Consider the following 12,072-nt stretch of genomic DNA (forward strand, 5'->3'; position numbering starts at 1 on the left):
CGCTGCTCGCCGCAGAAAAACGAAGCAGTTTTAGCTGCCTATAGGCAGCTAAAACTCATCTGAGTTAATGTATACATTAACTCAGATGAGTCACGCATTAAGAGCGCCAAACTTTACCTATACCGCTAAGCGTGTGACTTGAGAATTGTTCCCAGCAGCATAAATTTAGCAGACACTTTTTCACAAAAACACAACTTTATTTCCACGCATGCCATTCATGCACTGCCACTAGAGTACGCATGGCTTTACTCTCCGCCCTTTCTTTTCGTCTTCCTTTTGGTTCATCCCTTTCAAAAAAAAGTGGACACGAGTGAGGCAATAAAATCGCACCACACTTTTCGTCAAAAAAGCAGCATGCTTTGCGCAACCAATTTGTTGCGTCTCGCCTATCCCCTTCATCATCTCAACGGCCGATTTGGCATGAAGACGTGATGTGCTCAAGAAGCGAGTGATTTTGTTCTCAAGGGATAATATCAGGTTATAGAAGGAATTCGACGGATACAAAAGTCCTCCGAGATCCCACAGCTTGCTTGCCTGGGCTGGGAGATTTCCTGGCACATTTTCTTTAGAAGCAAGGCAGGCGTTCTTGCAATCATCACAATTACTACGAAGTACACGCTTTCTTGCGACATAACCTGCGACATAATACACAAGGCGGGCGTCACTTCGCTCAACAGTGTATGACGCATGATCTACAGACACTTCTAGCACGTCAGATGAAAGTCTTTCGTTGTCTTCGTTGTGATCTTCCACCTCGTGCAGCATTTCTTCCAGAGAGAGAAGAGATTCCACCACTCCGTCAGCTACATTGCCACCCTTCGGACTCTTTGCCAGGCTATAGAAGCTGAGGCATCTATAAATAAACAATGCATATTTTACTCACAACAGCAGTCAAACATAATCAGATGCGTAACAAGTTTATACGACATGCAACATAAGGCGTAAAATTTGATAATAAAATACCTCGTGATAACAACAAACTGTGCAGGGGTTGGGTGATCATTGCCACCACCTGCCTGCCGCACGATTCCGAAACAGCGCTCAAGGCAGTCTTGGCTTAGGCGAGCCGTCATGAGATACTTGAAATGTACTTCCTCACACAGGTACTCCAGGAGGTGCTTCGTACTTTTCAACGTCACACGCAAACCCACTGCGGTACTTTTGCTTAGAAAGCCAAGTCCTCTTGCGTGAGCTTCCCACAAATCGAGGAACTTTAGTGCCTGGTCAAGCACAGCTTCCTTTCGGCTGTGAAGCCTGAAATAATGTTTATGTATGAAGCGTAGAAACTTTGTCTGGACTAATTATCGACAGGGTAAATATTTCACTCTTACCGTAAAGCTTCTGCTGGAAACCTGGATGTCATCACCTCGATTAGTTCCGCCATGAGACCAATAACGAGTCTTGTTGGCTCAACATTTGTGTATTGCTCCTCGATCTGATCTTTGTAAAAATCTAAGCACCGAGTCACTTGGGCACTGAAAACATGAAATGTTAAGTCCACACGCATTTTCTCGAATCCATTTGGAAAGATATGTGATCGAGTCAGCTTTGGTGCCACTTTCAAGGTGATGGCACTGCTGTCAAGTTTCCACATGGTTGACACATGATCCCAGTGGGCCTGTAAAATTTCCACATTGCATCAGGAACTGTTAAGGATTCAAATTAGCATTGAGAAGTACGCATTATGCATAAAAATTCCACAGAAATATTAGAGCCAACTTGCCCTTCCGTTGTGGGTGTTGAAGCCCTGCTTCATCATTGTGTTTCTCACGCACTTCATGAGGTGAGGGAAGTCCGATATAAAGTACAAAAATCGGTGTTTGTTGCACGGATGAACAACTCTGCACTGAATGTCATTGAGGGTGGCGCGTATCCCCAGGATGTTCCACATAGATCTGTTCCAGGGCGCACCATCACAGCAAATGTAATCCACGTAGAGGCCGGCTTGCTCACACAAAATTGTAGCTTCTACCAAAAGTTTTGTCAACAGCCTGGCTTTTACGTTCCCGCTGGATGAAAACACACCTGAAGAGAAATAGAGCATTACAAAACGCTTCGGCATATGTGCCTTAACAGTGCAAAAAATATATTACCAATGATTTGTGTCCATTTCCCCACAAATGGTTGGAACATTATGACAAGCCCATGGTCAGCTTTGCGGTGTCTTTCATTGGCATCGGTAAACTTGCCGAGGTCGACAAAGCCTTCAATATTGCTGGACGACTGCAAGTCCAGATGAGCAGAGAGTTTCATTTCATCCACTACTATGCCCCCATGCCTCTCCATTTCATCCATGTCTTTAACTTTTTTCTTCAGACAGCTCAGGAGTTTGGTATTAAACCCATAAGCAGCAGCGAATCCCTGTAGATAAAAACATTAGGAACCATCTCTATACTGCACACCATATGCAATCACATACCTTGATGTATTTTTGAAGGCAAGCACGGCTTGGCAGGACAAGAATTCTGTGTGCTCTAAGATGCTCATACAGTCGTGCACTTTTCATTCTGAGGATGATGCACTCAAGGAGCCATTCTTTATTGTAGTTATATCCGCGCAAGGACCTTCGTTTGGCAGCGTCAAAACAAGCCTGCACCGCAGCCCGTTGCTTTTTTGGAAGAAGTTTCAGCTGAAATAATTAAGAAGCTATTAGTAATGAATCTATAACAACTTAATGGGACAGTGTACCTTTTCCTCTAACACAGATGCAATGATTTGTGAAGTCTTTTCTCGCATCTTCTTCAGGGCATCCTGCAAGGTAAGCAGCTTCATTTTCTTTTTCTTCAACGTACGAACAGCCCATTTCAGTCGTTGTGCAGCTGTTCTTGCAAGTGGCCGCTTAGTCTTTTTTTTTTTTAGACGGAGCAGACGAGCCTTCAGAAGGTTTCTGCATTTTCTGCAGGCAGTACAACGTCCAGATGAGCCATCTGTAAAGTGTACCATAATCGGTGGATAAGTCTAACCAAAGCAGGGACAGGTATCTACAGGCTCAAATAAAATATTTTAGGCAGGGTTTGCGCAACTGCGATATCTCATAATACCTTGTAGCGAAATCGATGAGGAACCATCGCAAGAAAGGGAGAAGACACGATTTTGAGATAGCTTCGCCTTGCTTTCCAAATTCAGTGGTTGGAACTCTTCCATTGTCCCAATTCCTACGCAGGGTGTCAATGTGTCTGCATACTTGAGAAGATCCTGTGCTTGGCTCACTGTCTGACAGCCACTTTTTTTGAATAGGAACCCGTTCAGAAAGATGCTGCACTGAGCAGCTGCTCCTTCCTCAGCTTCAAACAACACTATCTTGTTGTGAATAACAGGAGGTGTTAAATCTCTGTCCAATTTAGCGGTCTGGTAGCATAATGCATTCGTTTGCTCGAACTTCTGCATCGACCACAACTCGCTAGGACGGTGAAGCATAGCACTTAAGGAATGCAGCTGTTCGGTCAACATGACGTTCTGTTCTGAAACGATCACGTCATGGTCAATCGCTGAGCCTTCTTCGACATTGTCGTGGTTCACACTAATTCTTTTACTCGAAACAGCACTTTCAGCCACGCTTTTCCGTCTCTTTCTCTCCTTGGGCAGAGCTTTCGTCAAGTATTTAGGCAAATTAGGAAAAATCGTCGGCACGGCGTCATTTGTTAAGGTCGGCACAGCGCGCGGCATGTATACATCTTCACCATTAATCCTATGTTTGAACGTACGCACGACAAATCTGTGAAAAAGAAAAGAGAAAAGGACAGCCAATTGGTTATGTTGCAATGCAGCATGTGACACGTGGAACGCAAGTAAGCAAAATTGGTCTCTTGCTCGGGTGTGCGAACACCGTGCCTTCTATTTTTTGTACATACCTTGGGTCGAAGTGCTTCTCGCACACTGCGGAGTTCTCGTCAAGCTGTTTGTCCGCTCTTGGAATAGCACGAATCCATTTGTCGAACAGCACACTACACGTGGGAGCTCGGAAAAGGGAAACTTTCTCTCCTGAAGAATTATAATATCCAGTGTTGCAGCCAGGCACAAAGCACCAACGTTGCGTCTTCTTTTTTGTCGTTGACATCTTCGGACATTTCAGAGAGACTCAACGCAATCACCGATCGACGACATACTTGTAAGACAGTGCGACTGCTAACGAAAAAAATTATGGCGCGACTGAAGCAAACCCAGCGAAGTGCGCCGCTCACTACCCGCGCCGCTGCCATCAGCGCCCCTAGCGGCATCGGCGCGCCGAAGGACCCTCTCCGCCAAGCGAAAGGCGCCCCGCTCATCACACCTCCCCATTCTAGCCACCCTAACATGGGTCTAGCCACACTAACATGGTGCACTGCACCCCTTCGACAACGCACGTTTGGAAAGAGATAACTCGCAAACTCCCAAATGCAAGATGGAAGAAAGAGAGGTATTTTGTATAGACAGCCGACCCGTGCAAGCCAGAAATGCAGTGGCGAAATGGCAGTTATTGCCTCTATACTCGCTTTGTAGTCGCAGTGATCTTTCTTGTTGTGGCCGCGTCTGTTCAGGGTTCAATGAGAAAGCACCAGAAGAAAAAATGAAACAGATTATAGTACGTTCAGTTTTTATCCTACATCACGATCACTTCTAACATTACATTTATTCATTCGCATGGCGGCAAAATTCTGGCTTCATAGCCACCAGGAAAATTCTGGCGAGAGCCACCACGTGCTGATGCCGACTCAGGCTGCGCGTGATTAAAATACTTAGTCATTTGATACCGGCGCTTAGACCTATGTTAAAATTATCTCCACCTATTGGTCTACGCAAACCACAAATAAAAAAATAGGTGCTTCATTGGTGTTGGAGGGCCCCTTTAAGCATTCATTACAAATGAATGAGCCCTGCGAACTCACTCAAGTCCTGCCAAGTTGTGACACAGACTACGACTTCACTGCTCAGGGAAAGTAATAACTTAAGCAGGGACGACGAACTTGCGTAGTATGTACGTAGTATATGCGTAGTATGTACTCACATCAGAAGCGATGAAGTGCCTATGACAACAAAGGAAGTCCCCAAGCAAGATACCGTTCCACAGATTAATGGCAAGCACGCCGTTGTTCTGGTAACAGAGCCATGTCCCCCCCCCCCCCCACTTGCGCACCAGTATTTGCCCACATCTATGCCTCCCCAACGCACCCCGCACCCCCACGATACAACACGAGTTTGCATTTGCCAAGACACAATCCAGCCGACACCCATGCAGGGTGCTTGTACCTATTCTCGGGTTGTAACCGCTGTTACAGTAACATCGGGCTAAAATAGTAAGCGCCTGCCTTTACTCACCGTATTCCAGCTGGCGCTTGTGACAGCCGATCCCTCGCGGTGGCGTGCGATGTTCAGGGAACGTCTGTTCCTCCACTACGCAGTACGACGTTTGCCAATGGCGGTGAGTATAAGGTCATCCAGGTTGCTGGCCCTTGCTGTGCTGTTCCTCGGCTGTGTCACTGTCCTGCTGTTACTAAGACGCGGATACAACAGCGTGGCCTGGATCACGGACTCGAGCGTGGCCTGGCTGCCCGAACCACTCCGTGCTACGAAAGCTTCCCCTGTCATCGACACTCTTCGGGACCTGAATTGTACGTGGAAAGTTTTTGGCAGCCGTGTAATTGATCACCTTTGGGTATACTTCGATTTCTTCTCCGTGCCAGAGTTCTCGACGTCGACTGCGACGTAAAATATAACTTCATAGCTTTGAGGAGCGCTAAACGACGGTATAAGAAAGGACAACACGGGGGTGCATACTGAACTTGGACTTGAAAAAAAAAACGCTTATCTCACACGGGCGATGTGCATGTGGTCAAAATTTGTTGACTGCAATTCCAAGCGAATGGCGCATCGACCAGCTCCTGCAATCGCAAGTAAGGTGTCTCAAACTATTCAGATAATGCAGGTATTTGTCAATTAAACGAAGTCACGGTGCGCTTGCGCAAAAGCACCTTCCAGCTCATCGTATACGTTTGTGCAATTTCACGCGCGTTTCTGTCAAATACGTCACTTATAAAACGCCGGCTTACATCGGTCGAACTTCATACGTGCATTAAGCAAGATGTATCCACGGGACGTATCTGCAAAAGGTCATCATAGGGTGCCTTGAAGAACGCTATAAGTAACCATGTCCGTATACATAGTCGCCATCGTAAGATGACAACCAAGGTCGCACATTTTATTTTTTTGTAACTTTTTTTTTTCTAATCTACTCAGATGCCGTCTGATTGGCATATGCCGGATCACTGAACATGCCACGTTACGGTGCCTGGATGTACGTTGACCGTCACTGGCGCTGTCTGGCGAACTGAGCTCACTTCCCGTATGCCATTTCAAAAATAAAGCTGTTAGTCAATATACTACCGTTTCTTAACTGTAATTTCCTCTTCCGTCGTTTTCCGCTCCTGCCAACAAGTTTCAATAAGCGTAAAAAAAATAACCGGAGCTTTTGCTGATGTGCCATTCCTTTCGTCACACGCGGTAGTGGCGGCGAGACCAACCAAGTTCTCTGGGGGTGTCGGGCCAACAGGCAAGCGTGCCCTTAACCAATAGACAGTTATGGTTTACAGTTAGCGTGATAGCAGATGTTGGGAAAATGTCGTTACCGTGCAACATACGTTCGTTGCGAACAGCATCTTAAAGTTTAGCGGTATAGAGTTAACGTGGTTTACGTGCCCTGGCTGGGATGGTGGCGCCACCTATCGGATGGTTAATGAGTTAAAGAAAACAGTGAAAAGGAAAAGAGTATGACTATGTTTGCCTGTGCGACCACGCGAAGCATTGTTAGAAGTCAATTTTAGTAATAATAAAAGTAAATAAATATGAACCACGCACCGAACACGAAAACATTCAGGTTGCCGATTTGCTTACATCCATTTTTTAGTTAGGCCTAGGGAAGTTCAAAATTGGAAGCTATCGCAAAAATTACGCCAGATTATCTGTAATACTCGGCCATGAAAGCTAACTGAAGGCGATTGAAGCCAACCTAATTTGCTGCGAACAAAAAAGATCTTTCAACAACTATGCCATAATCAATTCGAAGCGGGCGTCCGAGAGCACCGCCATGTTTACGTACAACTAAGCTAACACAGTAACGTTAAATATGAAAAATAGCGTGCGTACGGTAAGCGGTACGGGCAACATACATATCTGCGCATGCGCCCTTCGGTCCTCCTATCACGGTACGCCCGGTTATAGTTTTCCGTTAGCGTGATAGCAGAGCTTAAGTAAATGGCGTTACCGTGCAGCAAACGTTCGTTGCGTACAGCGTCTTAAAGTTTAGCGGGATAGCATTTACGTGGTTTACGTTCCCCAGCTGAGATGGTGGCACCACCTATCGTATGGTTAATAAGTAAAAAAACAGTGAAAAGGAAAAGACTATGACTATATGTTTGCCTGTGCCACCGCGCGAAGCATTGTTACACATGTCAATTTTAGTAATAATAAAGGTAAATAATTATGAACCACACAACAAACGCGAAAACATGTATTTACCGATTAGTTTACATCGATCTTGTAAATAGACCTAGACACCTTCGAAATTGGAAGCTATCTAGAAAGCTACGCCAACTTATCCGTAATTCTCGGTCGTCGAGGCTAACTGAAGGCAAGCGAAGCCACTTTAAACAGTCGTTTGCTGCGAACAAACTGAATCTTTCAACAACTATGCCATAATCACTTCGAAGCGGGAGTCCGAGAGCAGCCATGTTTTACGTACACTACGTAAACCTACGCTAACACGATAACATTAAATTCGAAAAAGAGCACGCGTACGGTAAGTGGTGAGTAACGTACGTATCTGCGCGTGCGCACTTTGATCCCACTATCACGGCACACCCGGTAAGTCCGGTATACTATAACTGTCTATTTTTCACACAGCTCCATTGTAAAACTAGCGCCATTACACGAGCATATGCAGTTGCTTACAGCTTACCTAGCGCAATGAACGTTGTAACTTGTTTCACACTGCCCGCAGGGACAACCTGCCCGAGTGAGAACGAAGTCCAGTCGGAGCACTACTTTCGTCTTTGGGACGAAATGCTCGGGCAAGCGCTGCGAATGTCGACACAAGGGCTCCCTAGGACAGAGCGAGAGTCGTGGAATGCTGTGACGGACAACATCCACGTCTTCTCCGCCTTCCTCGTCAACACCACGGAGCACGCGATTCACATCACCAGCCTCGTCCGAAGCCACGAGCCCAAAGTAAACAGCACTGTTATTCAACACCCGCCACTGGTGTGCTTTGCTCAAACATCGCAAGGAACAATCACAAGTGAAGCGCGTATCCGACTAGTCTGGACCTGGCTTGATCCGAGCTTCAAGAATGCCTTGATTCTCTGCCCCCCGTTGGAAGCCACGATACCCACAGATGAAGACATTAGAGTCGCAGTTGGGGTCCAAGGTTCTGCCGAGGACTCCCTGCAGTGGCTCAAGCTGCACCGCCCACCGGAGAGGCCAAAAGAGAAGTGTTGTGCCGTGTGCATCAGGCCGTCTTTCGGATCTTCCATTAGCCTTTGGAAGATAGTCGAGTTTATCGCGCACTACAGGCTTATGGGTGTGACCAGGTTCTACTTTTACGACCTACAGATGTCCTCCGATGCAAAGCTCCTTCTGGCATGGCTACAGGCCAAAGGAGCTGACGTGACCCTCATCCCATTTAAGCTCATTGCCGACGCTGCAGATGTCCACGCTGAGGGCCAGATGCCTGGTCTGTACGACTGCATCTTCCGGTCCATGTCCAGCGCAGAATACTATATCCACGTAGACATCGACGAATTGATGGTTCCACTACGTCACTCCAGCCTCCCTGCCATGGTTCAGGAGGTGGAACGTGAAGGCAACGGTACTGTCGGAAGCTTAGTTGTCAGGAGCAGATATTACTGCTCCGAGTACCCTTTGAACGTGCAATATGCCAGTCTAGAACATCTGCCTCTTCAAACGAGACTGTTTACATACCACAATGTCGACATGCATCAGGCGGACTTCACAAAGCACATCGCTCGCTCCAGGTCTGTCTGTGAGGCTGGTGTTCATGCTGTCAAACAGCACTGTCCAGGATACAATAAAGTTCTTCTGGACAGTTCGGTGGCCTTCGTTAACCACTACAGACGCTGCTGTGAGTTCAAGCCAACAAGTGCCGTGAACAGGTGGAATTTTTCCCTTTGGAACATCAGTCAGCTTTCCACTCACTACTCGTACGTGGGTATTTCTGCAGGTATTGAAAATGATCTAGTAGTGAGGGCGCTAAGAAGTCTAATACCATAAAATAGAGGACTTTAATTGAATTACTTAAAAGCCATTGAGAAAATTGCTTGAAGAAAGTCCTGTTTGGCCCTGCCTTGCAGAAATTTAATTAAGATGACAGCTTCAGTATACAAGTAGACCGTTTTCATAATTCTGAATTGCGTATGGCAGTTTGCCAAACTAATGAAAGCATCGTTAAATTTTGCTATTAGCATCGATGGTCCTTTGCTCGCCTTTTCACATGCATAATGCCAACAAAGCTCTTGCGATGAGCTCACATGCAAAAGCCAGGATTCATCTTCCCCAGCTATTCATCTTCAATAGCCCCAATGTGCAATGGCCTGCTATTAGTCAGGCCAATTTCCGATACAAGGAGAAGTTTATGGACATGTGTTAAAAGGCAAATTCATAATTAATACCTGTCACATGACCAGATGGCACAGGGAGATGAAAGGTACAGAATATGAAAAAAAAAACTGTGCCGAGACTTCCACAGGACAGAGCAAGATGAAAAAGAACGCCGAGGAACTTGTGTGAACAGCACTATGAAGAAAAAAAAAACTGTGCATGTGGAGTGATGTGGTGTAGGCTGTGGCACTAGCTCGTTATTCACTTCAGGCTTCCTCACTTGGGTGCTCATATCAGCCAGGCAAAACCAGGCCCGTTTGAAAGAGGCCATGATACGGAACTGCCAGTAACATATTCAGCTTGATCTGATGATCCAACATAAAGTGCCTATAGCCTCTGTTGGCTCAGCATTGTGTTGTCCGGTATTGTGCTAATTGCAGTGACTGTGTGTGTGATTGTTAGTTCTTGCACCTAATACTTACCCTCTTTATTGTTGAGTATGAACCCTGCATCTACACATCTGTGTGCTCAGACTTGCCATCAATATTTTGTCTGATATTTTTCTTCACATACTTTCTCTACATTTGTTGTCTTCTGAATATCCGATGGAAATTTTGCATTGTACATATGTGCATAAACATACAAACATAAATATAAACCTTTTTATGTTACGAACATCTTGAAAATTGAAAAAATTCAGCATCTAACTGACCAATTTATAATTATTCAATATCGGTAAACGGATTCACCATCTCAACTGTGTGCACTAGAACAGCTACCCATGATTCAGGCTAGAACTAAACACAAAAGACGTAAATATTGACGCGTGTCTACATGCGGACGAAAACGATGATGGGGGATTTAGTGGACACGAGGTAGTGGGCCTCTAGCTTCACTCGAGACCGAAGAAGACGATCTTGTGGCTCAGCTGTTGAGAACACGCTGCTTTCCTTGCCTCAAGGTGTACCTGTGTTTTATTCGCGTTGTACCGCAACACTGGTGGAGGTTCTGGGCCGCAACCCTGTCTGATGCTCCACACACCCGCTGGGAGCCGTTCATCGAGTCCAGAATCATTGTCACCGGTAGCAACTCCGGTGCATCGCTCCAGTCGACGGTTGCGAGGCCTCGCGCCAGAGCTCACTCACTCGCCGGAACCTGCTAAGCACCGTACACCTCAACCAATGGCCAACGCAAGCCCGCAACAGGTCCACCATCTCAACTGTGTGCACTAGAACAGCTACCCATGATTCAGGCTAGAACTAAACACAAAAGACATAAATTTTTTCACCTGATTATTAACTACTGTGCTCATATAAGATAGGCTGACTGTTTTGATATTCTTCCAATCGAAACTTCTATGCATTGCCATTCAATTTTCATTCCTGCTCCTACTGTTTACACTGGCTGCTATTATAAGTATCACTTATTCCCAAGATCTATCAGTGAATGGAATTCTTTGACCGATTAGGCCTTTTTGTACTCATCCACAGGTTTATTCTTTAAAGGGACTGTCTACCGTCCTTCACTGCTCTCCTGTTATGTGTCCCAATAAAAACCGTACCATGTGAAGTGTCTAACCCTGTAGCGGTTTCTCTGGAAAGTGAGTAGAAATTTTTAAAACCGAGTTTTTCTGTCCGGATTATGTCTCCTTCCATTGGTGGGATGAAACCACGTGCGGTTTTTGCAGGCTTCATAGAGTTTGGTTATTGATAAAACAACTACTTCAGTGGTCATTTTAGGCACGCACACAATTTTTTGTTCTTCTCATGAGTGGCGGCGGATGCCGTAGTCGCATTTCTACATCCTTTGCAGGCAGGCATGCAGGCAAGCGAACACGCCGCCGGCAGCGCCACGGAGCGCCTATTTTAAACCGTGAGAAAAAAAAGAAGCAAAAATTGGTCTCTGGTGCAATACAAGACTGCCTCAATTGCATAAGATACAAATTCAAGTGTAACGTGTTTGTTTTTAAGCAAAATAATTCTACATGCGAATATTTCTCGTCCTACTAATACATTGTCAAGATTGACCACATTCAGTGTTGGGTGACGCTAGTGGTCACTTTTTATAGACTTTCAACATCAAGTTAGAATTATGATCCCTTTTTTCTGGCATGAAAAGATGCTTGTTGCTGCTAATGTGATGAATGATCTTTTCAATGGCACCACAATCAGAAAAACTCTTCCGAGGGTTAGACAGTCCTTTAAACAAATAGACATTTTTATTTAGATCTAACAAAACCTTATTTGCCTGCCCATGATCTAGTGCATTTAATTTCTTGGTGTACTTCATTTTGTGCCTTTATATGTTAGTTCTGCTTATACATGCAAATTGTGTTCTGATTCTAGAATGATTGTTTTGTTTTACATATTTATTTTTCACTCCTGCAATAGCCCTGTGTAGGAGGTGACAGTATCTGTAAATAAATAAATAAATAAATAAATAAATATGCTCCTTGTACATGAAATATTTCCTCGCACTGTCTTC

The 12,072-nt window shown here is 45.3% G+C and overlaps 1 protein-coding gene across 1 annotated transcript; it reads left to right on the forward strand.

The window, feature by feature from the left end:
* The first annotated feature begins 5,231 nt into the window (after positions 1-5,231).
* Positions 5,232-10,407, forward strand: LOC119164265 (uncharacterized). The gene is made up of 2 exons (XM_075871291.1): positions 5,232-5,588; positions 7,973-10,407. Exons 1-2 carry the CDS (start codon positions 5,345-5,347, stop codon positions 9,259-9,261), a joined length of 1,533 nt encoding a protein of 510 aa, XP_075727406.1. The 5' UTR covers positions 5,232-5,344; the 3' UTR covers positions 9,262-10,407.
* The last annotated feature ends 1,665 nt before the right edge of the window (positions 10,408-12,072 follow it).

The sequence above is a fragment of the Rhipicephalus microplus genome, chromosome 8 (genome assembly GCF_043290135.1).
Source record: "Rhipicephalus microplus isolate Deutch F79 chromosome 8, USDA_Rmic, whole genome shotgun sequence".
Taxonomy (NCBI): Eukaryota; Metazoa; Arthropoda; class Arachnida; order Ixodida; family Ixodidae; genus Rhipicephalus; species Rhipicephalus microplus.

What these genes read in the sequence shown, in the direction of transcription:
- LOC119164265 (XM_075871291.1), top strand. Translation starts at nt 5,345, where the DNA reads ATGTTCAGGGAACGTCTGTTCCTCCACTACGCAGTACGACGTTTGCCA. An exon ending in CACTCTTCGGGACCTGAATT is followed by an intron (nt 5,589 to 7,972) that starts GTACGTGGAAAG and finishes CACTGCCCGCAG; the next exon opens with GGACAACCTGCCCGAGTGAG.